Genomic DNA, 13,369 nt, shown 5'->3' with positions numbered 1-13,369 from the left:
GTATCCATCAGAAGCATAAATGACTTAATTTTGGTAACACTCTTTCTGTCTTTCTGGTGAATACTCTAGGCACAGATTTCCCACTTCTTTCACCCCTCCTCGTTCTGTGGAATGGACTCATTTCCATAAAAAAGCCCCATATTACAGATTGCACGCTGGCATAAATGATTGTTTTTTTGGCTCTGTGTCTGAGGGCGCAGACAGTGTCAAGAAAGACACTCCCTTCAGCACGCTTGAGTGGCCACACAACACTACCTTCCTGCGTGCAGGGGCTTTGCTGAAAAATATTCTGGACCTAGTCTGATGCCTGGGAATAGTTTCAAGATGCCAAATATGCAGTTGCATAGAGTATCCACCAGAAAAAGCGTTATTTAAGATAAGTATCTTCTATGGGATGCCTCAGGGGTCTGTCCACGGCCAATTCCTCTGTTATAGCTGTGCTTGCCCCCAGCCTCTCCCTTTTTGTGACTTTAACTTCTTTTAACCTATTTTGCAAACGTTATGCTGTAATTTCCAGTTTTAAAATATTTGTACCCTTTTACCCAGTCACTCATAATATCATTTCCTTCTGTTTATCTGCAGTAAATTCCTGGATGTCATCTGACAGAGTACATCTCAACCCAGATAAAATGAAATCTTTTTATTTCCTGCAGCCTCCCTCCTTCTTTAAATTTCCACATTCACATTTTTCTCCCTCCCCCTCTGCTTGGCATAATCTTTGATTCTAGGCTGCCATTCAATCATGTCTACCTCTTCTGGCTCCTTACAGTTTCAACTTTACAATCGTTAAGCATTATGGGGGTCATTCTGAGACCGCCGGGGCCAGGGTCGGCGGGAGCACCGCCGACAGACCGGTGGGGCCCCGCAGGGCATTCTGACCGCGGCGGTTCGGCCGCGGTCAGATGCGGGAAACCGGCGGTCTCCCGCCGGTTTCCCACTGCCCTGCAGAATCCTCCATGGCGGCGGAGCGCGCTCCGCCGCCATGGGGATTCTGACACCCCCTACCGCCATCCTGTTCCTGGCGGGTCTCCCGCCAGGAACAGGATGGCGGTAGGGGGTGCCGCGGGGCCCATGGGGGCCCCTGCAGTGCTCATGCCAATGGCATGGGCACTGCAGGGGCCCCCGTAAGAGGGCCCCACAAAGTATTTCAGTGTCTGCTATGCAGACACTGAAATACGCGACGGGTGCCACTGCACCTGTCGCACCTTCCCACTACGCCGGATCAATTCTGAGCCGGTGTCCTCGTGGGAAGGTTGATTTGCCCTGGGCTGGCGGGCGGCCTTTTGGCGGCCGCCCGCCAGCCCAGGGCAAATCCCAAAATACCCTCAGCGGTCTTTCGACCGCAGAGCGGTATTTTGGTGGGGGAACTTAGAAGTTAGAATCACCCCCTATATGTCACCAAAACTCGTATTATGAACTTTTATTCAGTCTGGTCTTTGTGATTGATCTGCACTGTTCATTGCTCTTCATGCTTACCCACTTGTTCTTCTTAAATGTATTTTTCTCCCCTATCTGTTTTCTTTTTAAACTTCCCCCAAAGCTTGACATTCTCTCCACCTCATCCTATGGTACTGGCTCCCCTAGGCTTTCTCTTTTCAATTCTATTTCTTGTTCCTAATCTTTAACTGTGTCCACAGTCGGTCACCCCAAATCTGCCATTCATTTCTTACTTCTCTCATATAGCTCCTACATATTGCCCCACCGTTTAGGCCAGTCTCATTTTCCTTCACTCCTCTGTGTGCCCCCGTCTGATTTTAGGACAATGTTGTACCTGTATCTGGCAAACCCAGCCATTTGTGTAGATTTTTTTCCATCTTTGTTTGAAGGTCAGAGATTGTGTAGATCTTTTTTCCATCTTTGTTTGAAGGTCAGTGTTTCATCCCACAAGGTTCTGCCTCATAAAGTTTTTCCATTTAAACAATTTATTCTATTGTACTTAACTGCAGTCTGCACAGTTTTGACTGTAAATGTGTGTGTGCATGTGAGTGTGTATGTGTGTGTCAGAACTGCTTTTCTTTGTTAAACTGTAGGGAAAGGCAGTGTGCCAACAATTCATTCTATCACAAAGGATTTCAAGTATGTCTTTTTATTGAATGTGTGGCCACTGTATTTTCCTCAAATACTGTTTCAAAACATTTCTCGTGGCATAAATCAAAAACTCAGTTCAGTCACCTGAGTTCTAGTAATGAGTTCTGCCACATCGGCAAATAATTTAATATGTATTTTATTCAGTAGGTATTTTAACCATATTCATTTGTGGGTGTAAACACTAAACTTATGTAGTTTGAGAACTCACACGAGACGAAGCCTTGACCGGTTTGAAATGCCCCTCAACAATAGCAGTGAATAGCAAATTACACTCTGCACATTTAAATATATAGGCCCATGTTTATACTTTTTTAGCGCTGCATTTGCATCATTTATTGACGCAAAAGTGGCGCAAAGTTAAAAAATACAATTGTATTTTGTAAGTTTACGCCGCTTTTACGTCAAAAAGCTGCATCAATGCGGCGCTAAAAAAGTATACATATGGGCCATAGTTTTTCCTTTGCATTTTTTCTGGGGTATTTTACCAAAGCATTAATGAACAAGTTTCAGGAACTGGTCTTCTGGATGTCTTGGATGGAAGTTCCTTGACTCAAAGATAAAACCTGTTGTTACAAAAGCCTCCTCTGAATCCAGGGTTAACACTGCAGATAGGCTTTTGAACCAACTGAAGAAAATGTCATCTCCTTAAAGGAAAATATCTGAATCCTGCAAAAATATGTAAAGATCCATGTAGATGAATTAGCTATTCTAAAGTAAAATGAAGCAGAAGAACAAAAGGATGACAAACAGCTGTCTGGAGCGAACAACAGAATAGGAAACATTGCTATCCACCAGTCAGCATATCTGCCTCTTTTCTAAAGGCCCACTACTCAAATAACCTAGAACATAAAGTGACATGAACATAAAACATTTTTCCCCCACATTAGGTAGAGATTGCCATAGAATGTAATGCTATGCATCCCATCAGGAAAAAAGACATGGAATATTAAGGAAATAAATAATATGGGTCTGGACTGAAACTAACCTATTCAAAGATGGCCATCATCAAACCTACTACAGTTAGAAATTTTTAATCAAGTTTTAAAAAGCCTCACAGTAACACCTTCCCATCGATCTTGTGCACAAGGAGAAACGAAACATGGTGACCAGCGTGCTTCTCCGAAAAGGCAACATGGTAAGAAATCAATTCTGTTGCTGCACGCTACTACCAATATCAGAATGCCCAGCGTGTCACTGTCCCAGCACAACACTGTGTAGTCAGAAAAATGCAAGACTCTGTGGTCGTGGACCATGCCCATGAAAAAGGTAAGCACATCTGCAACAGCATTTCACAACCCTCTACTTCCTTTCAGGATTACCTGGTTTATGGAGATTAAGAAGGAAAAATCTTTAATTAGATGGCAACCATAACCCTGAGAGGCCAGATTGATGACCAATCACAGGGAGGATACACCCTCCAGTCTATCAAGAACTGGTGTTTTTCTCTATGGGTTCAGATATCATACATTTCATTCATTTCAAATTCCTCTTGGCCATCAATTAGTAGGTGGTGGATTTATTAGGTCTTGCAAAATGGGTAGCAGGATAAACTAGCTTTAAGGAAGATGCATGAAAAGATGGATGGATCTTTCATTAAGGTGGCAATTTCAGGTGGACAATAACTAGATGTATTATCTTAGCACTTCAAAAGGGTGCTTAAAATGTAGGACTTAACTTAGAGCGGTGTATACAAGAAGGAAACGTGAGTGCATATAATGTGACCTTATCTCCTATCTTGTATTTAGTATCTGTTGAGCTGCCTGATATGCTCCATTTGTGCTTTGGTAAGTTAATTTTAACTTGTTTTCCTATTTTTGCAAAGAGGTGCAGAGTACCTTGAACTGCGGGAACTGGATCATAAGAAGAAATGATTCAAGAATATGTTTGAGGACAAAATCCATACGCCGAACAGAAATGGATAGCATCAGCAGAGTTTGTCAAGGACAAACTCTGCTAACAATAGAATGGATTTTCAATTGGTTTGAATTTACTAAGCATTGTAGATAGGTTTCCAGAGTTTAATTCAATCTCTCTGTCCGTTAGTCTGGGAATGATACCCAGCTGGCAGAGATTGATGAACTTTGAGATTTTTACTTAACTGACAGCAAATTCTGGAGATGTATTGCCATCCTCTATCGCGTATTATCTTGGTTAATAGACTGTGTAACATGAAAATATCTGTTTAAAAGACAGATGACATTTGGAATGTATTTGGAAGTGTTTTGGTAATGTAGAAAAATGTGCCATTGTGTTCATCCACAGTAGCCCTGATAACTGAATAGTCTACAGAAATAGATAAATCCATAATTAAATTTATATAAATAAACTGCCACTGCCTTGTTAACATTTGTATGGGCTGGAGAAACCCAGTCACTGGTTGATTAGAACCTTTAACTCAGGCACACATTTCACAAGTATGACTACACCTTTTAACCAGAAGTACTGCACTCACAGGATTCTTTAAATTGCTCCTTTTAATCTGCAACTGATAACACCAACATCAATGCGTTTCAACCAACAAGGTCTTGATCACAGTATATGAGTGATCCATTCTTGACTATATATACTCTCTCTCCCTTTATGCCTTTATGTGGCATTATGGGATATGTAGTCCTCTCCATATAAACTTGTGCTTTCAAACGTCAAAACAAAAATAAAAAGAGAAACCCCATAAGTACCAATAAAAGCAAATATTTACAGATTAAAAACAAAGTTCTCTTATGGGATAAATGGAGACGAGGAATTCTACTGTCACTTGTAAATATGGAGAGTAAATATGAAGAATGATGAGATAATCTTAATGATACAAATATGAATTGACTGCACCAGGTGATAAATAATAGGTATTTGATGCTGATAATACAGGACAAGTTGATTAATTAAAAAGAAGAGTGGGTACTAGACCATCATGTTTGACAATGAATTATAAAAATAATATTAGTATAATATAGATATAATAGATGATTGGTGTAGATAAATGAAACAAATACAAAATGCAAAGAGCATAAGGATGTATTGATCAGTAGAATTTCACACTATTTTGATACAATATTTTGTGATGACTATAAGTAACAAGTGTCTTCTTTTTTGTTCAAATGTAAATATTTGTTTTTAATGGTAAATATGGGGTTTTTCTTTTTCTTTTTGTTTTGATGTTTGAAATCCTGAGTTTATATGGAGAGAACTACATATCCCATAATGCCACATAAAGGGAGAGAGAGTATATATAGTCATGAATGGATCATTCATTTACCGTGATCAAGACCTTGTTGGTTGAAACGGGTTGGTGTTGGTGTTATCAATTGCAGATTAAAAAGAGCAATTTAAAGAATCATGTGAGTGCTGCGTTTTTATATATATATATACATATATATATATATATATATATATATATATATATATATATATTTTCACTGAAAAAAGCAAAGGTTACATGGATATTGTAGTAAGGCTCACATTTTAAACGTACAACACCATAGAAATTCACCTGTTATAGTTAGTTATCTCAAGTAACTATAACTCGCGCCCGCCATACACAGTTTTTTCATCAAGAATGCTACTGCAAATATTACATTGATATTATCAGTGAAGTTATCAAAGATGTCATGAGTGCCCTAATTTGTGGGGTAATTAACAGTGCATGATGAGGGTGTGAGTTATAGTTCCCTTAGGACACAAGTTCTAGTTACTTGAGATAACTCTAACTCTAACCAGTGAATTTCCATGTACGTTTAAAATGTGAGTCTAGCTTTAACGTCCTTGTAATATACATTTTTTAAGTGAATTTCTATGTTTTTTTTATTCTTTATTCCATTTCCTAACTATAATGTCCCTGTAACCTTTGTTTTTTTCACTGTATTTTTATGTTTTTTTATATTATATAGTAATTTTCATTACTACATGTTAATTCAACCACCGCTGTGCACCCCCTGTAACCACCAAACCTTGCGCTGCGCACTGACTTTGGCCGTGCATAATGTGGTTGCCTGCAGGGCCTGGCCTGCAGCCAGTCCCTACGGCCAGCCCTCTAACCAGCCAGTCCCACACTGTGCATGGCCTTTGGCCCCCCTTTCCTGGTTAATTTTGGCCCCAGGGACCCCATCCCCCAGATCCCAGCGTTTTATATATTTCTTTTTTGGGGGGAATGGGGCCCCATCCCCTAGGCCTGGCCATGTCATCTGGGTGCCTCTTATGGCACCCAGTCAAAATGGTTGGGATGGCAGGGGGAGCCTGAAGGCCCTTGTGATCCCAGCTGGCTCTCCACCTCCTGCGGGAGCTAACATTGCTGCCACAGAGAGGGAGCCGCTAAAGATGCTGCTCCCTTTCTCTGAGAGAAATAGTTTCCTCTGTTTCCAGAGAGGAAACCTCCGCTTCCGACAAGTGAGAGCTGTTTGACAGCTCTCACTTGCTGGAACCAGAGTGTTTGCTGTAAATTTGTGGGAGCTGTCAAAGCTCCTGGCAAGTCAGAGCAGACAACTATGTTCCCGGGGGTGGATACCCAGGGACCTAGCAGGAGCCAGCCCTGGGGGGTAGTGATCCCCAAGGCCATCACTGTTTCCACAAGGGAGGACCTTCCAGCGTTAAATAGACCTGGGGAGATGGTGGTCACTGGGAATGCGGGGGGCCACAAGCCCCACCCCTTAATTATGATTAAAGCCCTGGGGAGGTGGAGGTCCCCATGGCTGCATGGGGGCCGTGTGGCTCTCCTGCATCCATTTAGTACAAAGCCCCGGGAAGGTGGCAGTTCCTGGGGCTGCGCGGGGGCCCACATTCATTTAGTTTAAAGCCCTGGGGAAGTGGGGGCCCCTGGGTCTGCAGGGGGGTCGGACGCCCCCTCTTGTATTCAGAATGTAAATGTCCCTGGGACCTGACCCAGGCGGTGGCTGCATGTAAACAAGCACGGGAGCCTGCACTTGTTGTTTTTTTACTCTCTGCACATCTGCAGTGCCTCCCTCTGAAATTTTTTATAAATAATCCTTTTTTGCTCTGGGTAGGTCCCTCTGGAGCTAAGAGGTCAGGGTGTCCCTAACCTTGCCTCTTTTCTTTTTTTGAATAATGTTTTCTGGGACTCGGCTGAAGCTGAGTCCCAACATGGCTGCCAAAACTTCATTGTTGAAGTGTTGGCAGTCAGATCTTAGAACAAGATCAAGAGGGTTCACAGAGCCTTGGCATCCCTATATTTACAAATTAGTTTTTTATTTACACCAAAAACCAAAAACCTCACTGTCTGGACCAAGAGCTACCTTTCTGCCAAATTTGGTGTAATTCCGTCCAGTGGTCCAGGTGCTATTCCTGTTAAACATCCCTATGGGATTTAACATAGAGAAAACCCATTTTAAGCCCCCCTCCTTTTTTTATGGCCCCCGCTTGATGGAGCACCCTGAAACTTTCCAGATAGCAGCTGACGTAAGTCGCAAATTCTTTTGAAAAATTCTGTGAAGATTCGTTAACTGGCACAAAAGATATAGGCAAGTAAAATAAAAAAGCTTTTCTATGGAAATTAGGTCCTAACTATAACTACCTAATAGCGAGCGACCACTATGTTTTGTGTGTATGTGTGTGTGTGTGTGTGTGTATATATATATATATATAGAGAGAGATATATATAGAGATATATATATATGTTAGAAATGGGGTCTTTGGCTGACAGTCAGGTTACCCCCTGTTCAAGCAAGGACCCTCACTCTAGTCAGGGTAAAAGAGAATCACCCTCAGCTAACCCCTGCTTACCCCCCTTGGTAGCTTGACAGAGCAGTAGGCTTAACTTCAGAGCGCTAGGTGTAAAGTATTTGTACCAACACACACAGTAACTTAATGAAAACACTACAAAATGACACAACACAAGCTTAGAAAAATAGGAAATATTTATCTAAACAAAACAACACAATACGCAAGTCAAGTAATCAATTAGAAAACAAAAAGAGTCAAGTAGTTTTAAACACACACTAACGCTGTCAGCGTGAAAAAGTACCTTGGGCACGTCAAAAATAACCCTGCACGGGCGAGTGCGCATCAAAAAGGGCTTGCGAGGCGTTGATTCCACTCACGAGTGGGACCGTGCATTGTTTCTCCTTTCACCGGGTCGGGGCACGTCGTTTCTTCTCTCCACAGGAGAGCGATGCGTCGATTCGGTCAGCATTCTCGGGTCCGGGCAGGCCTTGCGTTGTTTTTCCACGCACAGCGGTACTTGTGTTGGAAATCCAGCCGCACGATGATCCGAAAACCCCGCAGCGTGGGTTATGATCTCCCAGCCTCCGTCAGCGATGCTGCGTGTCATTTCTCCTGCTCCCGGCGTCGATTCTTCGGTCGCGTTCCCTGCAAGCGTCGTTTCTCAGCTGCGGAGCCGGCGGCGTGTTGTTTCTTCAGCCGCAGATCGGAGTTGCGTCGATCTTTTCCCCGCACGGCACTCTGTGCATGGATTTCCTTGTCTTTAGGCTGCCAGCTTCTCCTTTCAGGGTCCCAGGAACTGGATGGGCACCACAGGGCAGAGTAGGAGTTTCTCCAGAGACTCCAAGTGCTGGCAGAGAGAAGTCTTTGCTGTCCCTGAGTCTTCAAACAACAAGAGGCAAGCTCTAAATCAAGCCCTTGGAGATTTCTTCTCAAGATGGAAGGCACACAAAGTCCAGTCTTGGCCCTCTTACTCTGGCAGAAGCAGCAACTGCTGGATAGCTCCACAAAGCACAGTCACAGGCAGGGCAGCTCTTCTTCCTCAGCTCTTCAGCTCTTCTCCAGGCAGAGGTTCCTCTTGTTTCCAGAAGTGTTCCTAAATTTTGTGGTTTTGAGTGCCCTTCTTATACCCAATTTCTCCTTTGAAGTAGGCCTACTTCAAAGTAAAGTCTCTTTTGAATGTGAAATCCTGCCTTGCCCAGGCCAGGCCCCAGACACTCACCAGTGGGTCGGAGACTGCATTGTGTGAGGACAGGCACAGACCTTTCAGGTGTAAGTGACCACTCCTCCCCTCCCTCCTAGCACAGATGGCTCATCAGGAAATGCAGACTACACCCCAGCTCCCTTTGTGTCACTGTCTAGTGTGAGGTGCAACCAGCCCAACTGTCAAACTGACCCAGACAGGGAATCCACAAACAGGCAGAGTCACAGAAATGGTATAAGCAAGAAAATGCTCACTTTCTAAAAGTGGCATTTTCAAACACACAATCTAAAAATCAACTTCACTAAAAGATGTATTTTTAAATTGTGAGCTCAGAGACCCCAAACTCCACATGTCCATCCGCTCCCAAAGGGAATCTACACTTTAACCAGATTTAAAGGTTTCCCCCATATTAACCTATGAGAGGGACAGGCCTTGCAACAGTGAAAAACAAATTAAGCAATATTTCACTGTCAGGACATATAAAACAAATCACTATATGCCCTACCTTAACCATACACTGCATCCTGCCCTTGGGGCTACCGAGGGCATACCTTAGGGGGGGTCTGACATGTAAGAAAATTGAAGGTTTAGGCCTGGCAAGTGGGTACACTTGCCAAGTCGAATTTACAGTTAAAAAATGCACATACAGATACTGCAGTGGCAGGCCTGAGACATGATTACAGAGCTACTTATGTGGTTGGCACAACCAGTGCTGCAGGCCCACTAGTAGCATTTGATATAGAGGCCCTGGGCACCTCTAGTGCACTTTACTAGGGACTTACTAGTAAATCACATATGCCAATCATGGATAAACCAATCAACAATACAATTTACATAGAGAGCATATGCACTTTAGCACTGGTTAGCAGTGGTAAAGTGCTCAGAGTTCAAAAGCCAACAGCAACAGGTCAGAAAAAATAGGAGGCAGGAGGCAAAAAGATTGGGGATGACCCTGCATAAGCAAAAAAGTCCAACAACAAAAAAATATATATATATATGTTTGATGGCATGTGTAGCTGCAGATACACATGCTGTGCACTGTTCCTGCCATCTAGTGTTGGGCTCGGAGTTTTACAAGTTGTTTTCCTTCGAAGAAGTCTTTTCGAGTCACAGGACCGAGTGACTCCTCCCTTTCGGCTCCATTGCGCATGGGCATCGACTCCATCTTAGATTGTTTTCCCACACAGGGTGAGGTAGGAGTGGTAGAATGAGAATACTAAAGATGTCCATGCAATAGAATAGATATGTATGTACATAGTTTGTGCTAAAGGAATGTTTATTTACATATATACAATTTACAATTTCGACTTAAACAGCTACAGGCTCCCGGGGAGGTGGGAGGGTGCATGTGAATCTGCCGCGGAACATGCCACGAACAGATGTACACTGGGTAAGTGACACATGCCAGGACACGAGAAACAAATCTGTAAAGTGGTAGGTGTTAATATTCTGTCCTGTCTCTAAACAACAGCATACAGCCTAAAAATGGTGACATGTTTTAGATTGTTGTCTGCCCACAACTGTAAGCCTCACTGACAGAAAATCATACTATCCTGCCCTAGTTTTATTGCTAGTTTGTCTGTGTTTGAAAACAGACAATTCATGTTATTTGCCATCTGATAAATACATACAATTTTATTTTCACCACTGCGGGAGACCTTTCGATGCACAGTAGTGGAGTGTCTCTCAAAGTTCAGAGTTTCATGAGTTTCATGAATAAATACATAGAAAATTATGAGACTTCCCCCAGATGAAGGACGTGCAGTCCAAAATGCATTACATTGGACTTTTGGTATACTGATGAATAATGCTCACAGCAGTATTTCGGACAATGGATTAAGTTTTATTAAAAACTAAAAGAATTCACCTTATGATTATGAATAAACATACATAAATCGAAGAACATCTTAGCATATTGGTATGGAAAAAGATTGTGAACATTGCATTATAATTCAACGCAAATGCTTGCACCCCACAGCAGTGCACTCTGGGGACACATAGCACACACGTTATTTCTGAGTGTGCCACCTAATTTGCTGCATAATTTTCACTTTTCCCAATAAGTGTTTTTATCTCAGAGATCCAGAAATAATTGCCAGAGAATGTTCTGCATTATTTGGCTTTTTGCCACATAATTGAGATAAAATTCACATATAATTAGGTTGTTGGCATAATACTAGTAGCCCTTAAAAATGGTACAGCTCTGCAGAGAAGTTTGGGGCTGTCGTCATGATGATGAATTAAATATTTTCCGTATAACATGTATGTGTAAATATATATATATATGTATATATATATATATATATACATATATATATTCCAGCATATATGTGTAATATATTTGCAGCTGTGTAGAATGTGAAATGCTATTTATTACCATTGTGGAGTGTGGGCATAGTTTAGGACTCAGAAGGGACAAGGCATTCTTCAACCCTGATAAAATTGGGTGAAATTGTGGTTTTCATACTACTTGATTTTCGGTTTTGTGCATCAAAAGCACCCAAACAGGTAAAATATGTGGATATACACACCCAGATTGCCAAGGTAGGTCCAGAAAGGCTTGATTCATGGCAGATGCTCAGGATCACCACTGAAGGGCATATTTATAAAAGAGTTAAGAGTTGTGCCGCTCTTGCGCCATACAAAGGGGTGCAACAGCGATGCAACTCTTGAGTTATCTTGCCAGGCATTAATTCAATCTAGAGTAACGTAATGCAGCTAATTTCGCTGTGCTGCATGATTTTTTGTTAAATATGCCCCTGATTGGGTAAATGCATGTCATAATGTTTCGCTGTCTCTTAATTTATCGTTTAGCAGTATGCTAAAATGTGGCAGACATCAGACCCTGCTGGGGCTACACTAGACATGCGTGCACTGTAATAGTACCGATTCTGCTTTATTGTGTGCATATGTGGTATTATTGTTGCCAAAATGTGTTACTAAAATATATTTACAAATCAAACATTTTTGACTTATTTGTATTAATTATAATTTTGTTTTCTCGCTCAAATAGATGAAGACTGGTCTTGGAGTCAATGTTATCAGCCTTATAATTCTTTTATTTGGACTGTATACTTGGGGAATTCCCATGTTTGACCTCAACACATTTCCTGAATGGGCCCCATCCAGAAATATGACAGCACCATCAACACCATAATGGACTCTTTGTTGCTTCGGAAAGAAAAAGAAACAGGTTGAATGTATGAAAAGCCAGTTTACATTTAATTATGGGACAATTAACACATAAATGGTGTTTATGAGATTAACGTAATTTGCCAAATTAATATATTTCAATCAGGATGTAAAATAAGAATAGCATTATATACTATTAATTTTTGTGACACTTTGTTTAAACCTTTAGAAAATGTCCGTTCTTAAAACAAGGCTCCAACTTGCTTGATTTTTTATTGTTTAATAACGTTGCTTCTACTGCTTTTGGAAGAATGATGTGCCCTTCTGAGAAATCATTTTAAGGCCTTGCATTTTAGCAGAGTAAATTATGGGATCTACTTCTTGTCAGAGAATTCGATCCACTGCACTTACCCATTAACAGTGTGTTTCCAATATTCATTTACTGTGAAAATGAAATTTTACTAGTATTGAAGTCCAGCATTGTGGCCAAATGCCACTTTTTTATGACTTATGGTGTTTACATGACATTGGCATGTCTTATCTACCACTTTTTGAGAAAGTTCAGCAGTGCAATTGCTTCTTAACAGTGACAAAACTAAAATAATATTCATGCAGTTGGTGTGGGACTGCAGAGAATGTACGGTATTACATGCCTTGGTGCTGTAAAATTTTATCTTTACAAGTTGTTATTAAAACATTCAAGTTTTTGTAAACAAAGTGTTTTCGTTTGTACTTTTTTCAAAATTATTGTTTTTCCTGTGAAATGTTACAAATTCTGACCATATATTTTTGTAACAATATCTTCCCACACCTTCTAAAACTCTGTAAAGGTACATAGAAAGGGGCAGAGTACTTGTGAGTAGACCCATAAAGACCTGAGACGTTAGAAATCAACTCCTAGATTATAGATCTCTCAACTGAAAGAAGGAAACACACACCATCCTACAGAAATACCCATGCTAGTAAGCTATATGTTGTAATGTATAAAAAGTAAAAGTAGTATGTTTCTACTCCCCTCCACCCTTAGAATGTTAGTACATTCCATCAATTGCTCAGGAGCTGGACTTAAAATGTTGAGTGTGGAGTGATGTCTGAGGAGTTTGTAGGTGTAGAGATGGAGCACGGTAGACATGAATAAAGGATACCAGTTCTGGTAGAACTTTGTCTTCACTATAACACTGGCAACGAGTTGAAGTGCGTAAGGGAACATTTTTCGTCTCCAACCCTTTTTATTTACTCCATCCAACTTCATCTTATTGAAATTTTATCACCAAAGAA

The 13,369-nt window shown here is 41.3% G+C and overlaps 1 protein-coding gene across 1 annotated transcript in view; it reads left to right on the top strand.

The window, feature by feature from the left end:
* The window catches only part of LOC138284580 (solute carrier family 13 member 4-like), a 413,185-nt gene extending 400,377 nt beyond the window's left edge, over positions 1–12,808 (top strand). Inside the window, exon 16 of the mRNA XM_069223513.1 lies at positions 11,973–12,808. Within this exon, the coding sequence (XP_069079614.1) occupies positions 11,973–12,116 (144 nt within the window). The 3' untranslated portion in view covers positions 12,117–12,808. The remainder of the gene's footprint in view (positions 1–11,972) is intronic.
* The last annotated feature ends 561 nt before the right edge of the window (positions 12,809–13,369 follow it).

Source organism: Pleurodeles waltl, chromosome 3_1, assembly GCF_031143425.1.
Source record: "Pleurodeles waltl isolate 20211129_DDA chromosome 3_1, aPleWal1.hap1.20221129, whole genome shotgun sequence".
Lineage (NCBI taxonomy): Eukaryota > Metazoa > Chordata > Amphibia > Caudata > Salamandridae > Pleurodeles > Pleurodeles waltl.
This window is presented reverse-complemented; position numbering and strand designations above follow the sequence as displayed.